The sequence below is a fragment of the Salvia splendens genome, chromosome 5, assembly GCF_004379255.2.
Source record: "Salvia splendens isolate huo1 chromosome 5, SspV2, whole genome shotgun sequence".
NCBI lineage: Eukaryota > Viridiplantae > Streptophyta > Magnoliopsida > Lamiales > Lamiaceae > Salvia > Salvia splendens.
In genome coordinates, this window is record NC_056036.1 from 10,244,623 (window position 1) to 10,252,726 (window position 8,104).

The 8,104-nt window shown below is 38.6% G+C and overlaps 1 protein-coding gene across 2 annotated transcripts; it reads right to left on the bottom strand.

Moving 5' to 3' along the window:
• Positions 1-689: 689 nt before the first annotated feature.
• On the bottom strand, positions 690-7,472 carry LOC121804580 (probable LRR receptor-like serine/threonine-protein kinase At1g07650). 2 transcript variants are annotated; one of them, XM_042204186.1, is made up of 25 exons: positions 7,312-7,472; positions 7,098-7,229; positions 6,822-6,996; positions 5,751-5,822; positions 5,535-5,603; positions 5,375-5,446; positions 5,185-5,256; positions 5,017-5,088; positions 4,655-4,726; positions 4,492-4,563; positions 4,338-4,409; positions 4,187-4,258; positions 4,024-4,095; positions 3,848-3,913; positions 3,678-3,734; positions 3,552-3,590; positions 3,411-3,463; positions 2,951-3,342; positions 2,675-2,870; positions 2,451-2,594; positions 2,237-2,355; positions 1,949-2,159; positions 1,637-1,877; positions 1,406-1,556; positions 690-1,322 (listed from the first exon to the last, which is right to left on the bottom strand). In XM_042204186.1, the coding sequence occupies exons 2-25, from the start codon at positions 7,201-7,203 to the stop codon at positions 972-974; spliced, it is 3,018 nt and encodes a 1,005-aa protein (XP_042060120.1). In that variant the 5' UTR covers positions 7,204-7,229; positions 7,312-7,472; the 3' UTR covers positions 690-971. The 2 variants fall into 2 exon arrangements, with proteins under 2 accessions (XP_042060120.1, XP_042060119.1); XM_042204185.1 differs by having other exon boundaries at positions 7,098-7,472.
• Positions 7,473-8,104: the final 632 nt, after the last annotated feature.

An 8,104-nucleotide genomic window follows, 5' to 3' on the forward strand; every position in this document is an offset into this window, starting at 1 on the left:
GAAGCTGGGGTTGACGGAGGGGGCGGCGGCAACAGTGACGACGATTGTGAAGAAGCGGCAGATTCTGATGACGCCACCGAGTAAGCGGTGGCGGTGTTTTTTTTAGTGTTTTTTAAAAAATTTCGTTGTATATTTTTCCCCTATCTAATGCAACGAAAATTTGGTTTTAATTTTTTTTAAAAATTATGCGTTTTTTCCTAATTATTATAGTCCGATAAATTTTATTCTAATTGAATTAAAATATACAATCAATTTTAAAAATAATAAGATTTGTGGCTTGGGCTTGTCCACTATTAGGGTGGACAAGTTTTCTTGGCATTGGCTAAGTTTTTGTGGTTTGGGCTTGGGCAAATCCTTCCTATTGTGGACACCCTAATGTATTAAATAAAAAAATAATAAAGTATGGGACGAGAAAAAGTATATAGAAGAAAGTAAAAGAGATGAAAAAGTAAATGAGAAGAAATGTGTTAGGCTTTTACTAAAAATGGAAATGACTCCACTACCATGGAATGTACCAAAATGACAAAGTGAATCTACTACTATGGATTCTACCAAAATAGTAAAGTGACTCTACTACTATGAAACAGAGAGAGTACTAATGATTAGGATTTATTAATAAATTAGGATTCATAAAGCATAATCATAATCATAATTATATTCGAAGTGTGCCTCTTTTAATGATGCACGTCCGGAAAATCAAAATGGTAATGTACAAAAGCTACAAATTGTAATTTACAAAAATGTGTACAAGCAGCAAATATTGTGACTAGTCCTATTGTGTTGGTATGTTCCAACTATTGCACAAGTATAAAATAGGTAGTACTACTAGTATAGAGTCAATACACTGTCGAATACATAAACCCAAGAAAGCAGACAAAAACAAGACATTCTATTCTATATACACAGTTGGTTGGGAAAATTATAATACTAGTACTAATTACTAGGTGTAGGCTGCTGCATCATAATCATAATCAGCTTCCGTGATCCACAACTCTATCTTGATTTGAATGGGAAGAATCAGAAATGGTAGCATCTGTGGACATGCTTAGGCTCACACTAGGATGCTGCCAGAAGTGGTTTCTTATGGCCTTGTACTTGGAGTCTGCCGTCGAGAATCCCGGGTCGGACAGCAAATCCTGCACAGCTGTCCGACCCTCCAGCATGCTCACCACTTGCGACATGGTCGGCCTCAGGGTTGGGGCAGCGTTCGTGCACAGAAGAGCCACATTCAACACCACCATTGCCTCTTCCGACGAGTATGCTGATCCCAAATCCGGGTCGACTAGCTCTAGTAGACTTCCCCTCTCTTGGAGAACATAAGCCTGATCCACAGAGTGATTGACTAAGGACGAACTTTTTCGTTTTCTATGCAATCAGTAAACATAGAAAAGAGATGGATGATTACCCAGTCAAGAAGGTAAACGAAGTCTTCCTTTGGCCTGTAGTTGGTGTTGCTTTTACCACTGACTATTTCCAGCGCCACCACGCCGAAACTGTAGACGTCTGCCTTGTTCGTGAGGTAGCCACGCATTGCGTATTCTGGTGCCATGTAACCACTACAATGTGCACGCTCTCAGTATGCATAAAAGTCTTGAATCATACTATAACCAGAACACATCAACATTCAAAAACGTACATAGTCCCAGCAATCCTCGTACTAATGTGAGTCTTATCATCCTCGTTCAGCTTTGCCAGCCCAAAATCAGATATCTTCGCATTCAGATCCTTGTCCAGCAACACGTTGCTTGTCTTGATGTCGCGGTGGACTATCTTCACCATTGAGTCCTCGTGCAGATAAGCCAAACCTCTAGCTATGCCGAGGCAGATTTTCCTCCTTATGGGCCAATCCAGCAGGTGCTTCTGAGCCGCGCCTTTTCCTGTAAGAAACGAGGATGAGGAGTTTGTCCGGTCGCATCATAATCTTGGTTGATTGGAAGACGAGGCTCACCAAAAAGAGCACGAGAGACGCAGTTGTTTTCCATGTACTCATACACCAGCATCAGGTGATTCCCTTCGACACAGCAACCGTAAAGCTTCACGAGATTCGGATGCTGCAACGCAGATATCATTCCTATCTCGTTAACGAATTCCCTCGTCCCCTGTTTGGACTTCGAGGATAGCTGCTTTACAGCAATTATGGTTCCATCTGACAGCAGCCCCTGTCAAGGAGAGGAGGAGCTAGTTTATGTTTTAGACATAACGAGAGATCACAGTGAATGCTGGAAAATAAGAGTACCTTGAAAACGGAACCAAAACCGCCCTCGCCAATCTTGTTCGCTGGATCAAAGTTATTTGTCGCGGATTTGATCTGTCGTAGTGTGAAGATACCAGTTTGTATATCGAGACCTCTAAGCTCTTCACATGAAGCAATAATAAGCTCGACTTAACTCACATGTTTCACATTAAACAGAAGTGAAATTATGTACTCCAGTTTTTTAAGAAAACAATACCTTTATCTGTGGTGGATTTGCCTCCTAAATAGCCTTTCTTGTGCAAGAAGCCTAGAACCAAAGCTAGAAGGCAAACACTTCCAGCAATTGTTCCAGCCAACAAAGTTGAACTGATCCTTTTGTGATGAACCGGAGGTCTGAAATCTGCAGCCAAATAAGAGATCAACATCCTCTAATTCAATTCCTTTAGTAGGCGCTGTTGACATAAGAGTCGATTAACATACTAGGATCGACTGATATGGCTGATATCAGAGGGCCATAAGTTCCTCGCAAGGGGATGCCTGTAGTCCCTCTTCCTGCCCAGTAAAGATGGATCTTGAGAGTGTGGCTCGTCACAGAGACGGTGAAATTTTTTATAATGGGCTTTCCCGGTCCACCAGCCGCCTCTGCAATGTTAAAATCCTTCAAAACCAGCTTCCCCTGCGTTCATTCATGGTGGTGCATATTCATAAACTTCCATCTTTGTAAAGATAATGTCAATGCCATATATATGTACTTACCTGCAAGTACACATCAAATATCCTCCTCCCAAGGCTGATGAACGAAGTGTCGTTTGTAAAAGCAATCTCCGCAAAATGGAGAGTCACTGTGTAGTTCCCGTTCAGGAGGCAGAGGCCATAGTAGGTCAGGGAGAGGGGAGATACGCGTGCAGTTGTGTAAAGCTCTGATACTGGCGGTGCGGTGTTGTACAGCGTGGAAACATTCGTGACAACATAGTTATCAGAGTCGAGATCATCATCCATGAAGTTCCCCGTGCTGCTAAAAGCCCAGTTCTGCGCCTGCCCCATGTAGAACATTGAGGCACCTCTAGCTTCCGAATCAGCTTTGTATGTTGTGCCATTTGCGATGTCTATATCCTTGCCACCACAATTGATGCGCAACGAGTAATTCTCTGCATGTAGGTAGATTCATAAGATTAGCTATAGCTCTTCACAGTTGAGAAAGAAAAAAAAAACTTGCCTTGATTTTTTGTATCAGAACAAGGAAACTCTTGCTTCATACATGGATGCACACTGCAAAGGTATAAAAATCGAGATTATTGACATCGTTCTGAAAAGCTATTGGTTTTTAAAAGAATTGATAAAAACAGATGCAACTTACAATTTATCAGAGTGTGTTGACAGGCTCTCCACCAGGTTTCTGAAGTAAATTAGCAGAAGATGTTAGGATGTCATGCAAAACAAAAATCATAAAAAGATCAAGAAGGAATTTGATGAAGATACTCACACACTCCCTCTCGGGCATTCGATTGGTCCAGATGTGAAATTATTATACGAGAGATCACTGCACATGAAATAGCTTGATTAGTATGAGAAGCAATGTAACTAATGTAGCAATACGAGAAAGTAGACAGCAACTGAAATGAAACAAATGTGCACTTGATGTGAAGCACTCACGCATTCTTGTTTCTCTGTAAAATCCAAGCTGGAATTCCTCCTGTGAGTCTATTTCTCGTCAGGAACCTAGCGAAACAAATGGTGATGTTTGAGCCACAGTTCGCCCGTGAAGTAAGAGGGATAAAGGGTGCATCAGTTGAAATAAAAAAGAACTCAAAAAGACTAAGAATACTTACATAAAATCAATTTTTGTAAGATGATCAAATGATTCAGGAATTTCTCCAGTCAAATTATTGAAACTGAGGTCCCTGCGTTGCCAAACGCATTACAATATTTAAGTTCATAACAACGAGAAGAGTCGATCAGGCAGCAAGATATGCTTATAGTAGTAATACTCACAGATTTTTCAATTTTTCCATGGTTCCAATGTATGGAGGGATCTCTCCATGTAACAAGCAACTTCTGAGTATCCTATATAGAAAATCGAGATGAGTGATCGTAGATCAAAGCACAATATCATCAAGATTGAGGGGAAATGTTTAAAACTCACAGCACTTTCATGGATTTCATTTTGCTTAGTTGGGGAAAAGTTGATTTCCCACCTGTTAAATCACTAATCCTCCTGAAAGTCGAGAAATGAAGGGAAAAGTTAATGCACTCATACATGAAGAACGAATTGAGTGAAACAATGTTTAGTCACTCACAAGTCGCTTAAGCTCGTTAGGGAAGATATGGAAGAAGGAATCGGGCCCTCGAGAGAGCAACCTTGCATGTGCCTGCAAAAGTTAACCATGGAGATCTTGCTCTTTTACATTTCTTGGAAGTTAACTTTCATGCAATTCAGAAGTAGCTAATGCAGCAACTTACAGTTTTTGAACATCTTTCCAGCTGCTGATATACTCAGGGATCTTTCCTGTGAAGTTATTGTCACTAATCCTCCTAAAATTTAAAAGGAATCAAAGCTCAGAAACAAATATTTTTAAAAGAATCGAATAAGCCAACTTGAATAACTCTATATAAATGCTATGCAGATATACTTTGCCAATAATCAACTGTTTAAATACCTTTTCTACATTCACTGTTCCAGGAAAGCCTTATGGAGAGAGCTATTAGGTAAAGAAATATGTATAAAATGAAATAGGAGCACAAGACTTTTTCGTTTACTAAACACAGGTATTATTGCTGGGCTCATACCAATAGAAATTTGAAAACAATATCAATGAACTCACATGTCAAGCAGCGAGGTCAGTTTGGCCAATGCCGTTGGTAAAGCTCCTGTGAAAGCATTTGAAGATAACACACTGAACAAAGAGGCGCACATATAAGTAAAACAACTAACTAGAATATGGAAGCTGGAAGCGGATAGTGGAATTCAAAACGAGTGACAAAACGTTTACAGCTTTTGTAAATTGACCAATTTTCCAATATCTGAAGGAACAGGTCCAGAAATCTGGTTCCCTTCAAGACTCCTGCGCATGGAAATCCTCAAGATCAGTTTGAAAGATAATGTAAATGAAAACACCATAACATTTCAAGAAATACTGGAACATCTTAGGGAAAATATTTTAGAAGAGAACCGTGTCATACAGGTTGACGAGGGAGGTCATCTTGGTAATAACCTTTGGAAATGGACCAGATAATCTATTTCCCATAAAGGACCTGCAAAATTGAACCAAAAAATTAAGCATATACGAGATAGATTTTCCTAAGAGTTGAAGCATTAACAAAGAGGAGCCAGGAGAGTTACAGATCAGCCAAGCTCAATGTTGCCCACTGAGAAGGTATGGAGCCATTGAAGTAATTCCTACTAAGATCCCTGCACAAGACAAGAACAAAAGATCTTAGTTGAGAAGTAACCCCATCACTACTTAAAGCAACACCTTCATATAGGTTTTTTTCAAGCATGCACAGATCAAAATGCAGTTCTAGACTAGTAGGATGCGAGCTTAGTGATGAAACTCACAATCGTTTAAGATGGTGAAACTTGGCAAACTCTGATGGCACACCTCCTGTTAAATTCTGCGCTTTCAAAGCTCTGCAGCAGTATAGCACATCAAAATTAGAATTCTTGATAAACCAATATAGTGATATACAATGCAGAATCAGCAGAAATCATTATATACTATGCATGATATGGCAGTTTTTAAAACTAGAAAACCATTGTTAGTTCATAAGCATTTAAATTCTTTATCCCATCAAATCTATCTCCTATATCAGCATTGAATTTTCAAGAACCTGCTAACTAAATAGCAGGATAATTTTTTTTCACTATCAAATTTCATAATTTTGACACCAAGCAGCCAATCAAAACTCCCCAGTTTTCATCAGTTTTCAGTTACATTCACTTGGTCAACAACTCAGTCCACACTACATAAACACACTCAATAAACTCCACACTGCTTTAGAAAATAAAAAAATCAAAGTAAAAATTGTTTTACTTGGACCCTCAGCCCACCAACGACAGCTGGATAAGTAAATAAACAGTAAGAAAGTCAACTGCCGACTCATCAAGCGTTGACCGACACTTTTTCGGTCAACACGTTTTTCTATGACCTCCCCTAGATCTCCTGCAAATTGCAATGTACTCCCTCCATCCCCTCATATAATTTGTCCAATTTTTCCATTTTGATCTGTCCCACATAATTTATCACATTTCACTTTTATCATTTTTTGTAGTGGACTCATATTCAACTAATTCATTTCTACTCACATTTTACTATAAAACTAATATATAAAAGTATGACTCATATTCCACTAACTTTTTCAACTCATTTTTTATTACATTTCTTAAAACCCGTGCCCGGTCAAAGTGAGACGAATTATCTGGGAAGGAGGGAGGGAGTGACACTTTCACACACTATCACAAAAACACACACAAAGATTGCATTTGTAATTTTGTATTGTATGCATGAAAATTCAAACAACTAACAAGAAATTTCCATGGGTAGCTCCTTCTCCAACCACAGAGACAGACAATCCCCAATAATTAACAAGCAAATGTAAAAAAAAGAAACTTGAGAGAGAGAGAGAGTACATGCTAACAATATGGCAAGTAGACATCTGATCAAAAGAGCAATCACAAGTGACAGAGCTCTCAAACCCTTTCACTGTGATAGGTATACTCCAATTCCCTTCTCCACTGCAGGGATCTGTGCTGAAGTCCCAGTCTTTTTTCCCCAATCTTTTCGCTATCTCTTTCAAAGCCCTCACTGCAATCCAATAAACGACCATACACCCCCTCAAAAAAGACTAAATTTTTTTCTGGGCTCCCCCAAAATCAATAATTCCTGAACGTGCTGGTTGAGATTACCTTCATTTTGGTGGAGCTGCTGCTTGGCTGCTGAGCTGCACAGAGTGGTGGAGGCAAAGGCAATCAAGATGAAGCAGAAAAGTTTGACATATCTGGTTTTCCCCATTATGTAGTGAGTGATAAAAATCTAATCTGCATGGAATAGTGAAGCTTTAGCTTCGGTTACTAACTTGAAACTCAACCAATCGTGGAATTGAAGGAGAGAGAAAAATACTATAATATGTAAGATGCATCTATATATAGACAGAGAGAGGTAATTCCGCCGGGAGAGAGAAAGAGAGGTGTAGACAGCAGTGGTGGTGGATTGGAATTTTATATTGGCAGCTAGCTCTTGCATTTCTACTTTTTAACACTCCATTTGTCTTCATCGAAGAATTCTCGTTGTTCCATCACAATCTACCCGACCGTATGTGTATGGCTTTATTTTAGGGAGGGTGGAGGTCACTGTTCCAAGCCAGAAATAACATTATATTACATTAAATGGTAAAGTTGAAGTATGATTTAAATAGTAATGAATCCTTGAAGATACTACTCCCTACGAGTATAAAAAGGTGGAATGGAATGATTCATCAAATAAAGAGTAAATTAATGCATTCCACTGAAAAAATAGATAAATAATAAATAAAGAAATATAATATTTGTAATTTTTATATTGGAAATACATATAGCTCATCCTAACCACATTCCCCTGACATTGCTTGCAATTATTCTACGAGATTTGATTTGGATAAACTCGTACTCCATATAATATGACAATGGAAATTTGAGTTTATATCTCCATTGAAATCTTTATATTCAGAATATTTTCATCAGTTTGATAACACACTTAGCATCAACCAACTTAGTCACATCAGAATTGGGAATTAATTAACTTTCATTTGCTTTTCTTCTTTGGACATTTAAGTTGTTTTATTAGGTTTCTTAGCTAACTAAAATAAGTAGATGGTAAGTTGTTGATCAATACTTATTTAGTTTTAATTTTCTTTCGTTCTACCAATTAATATTTC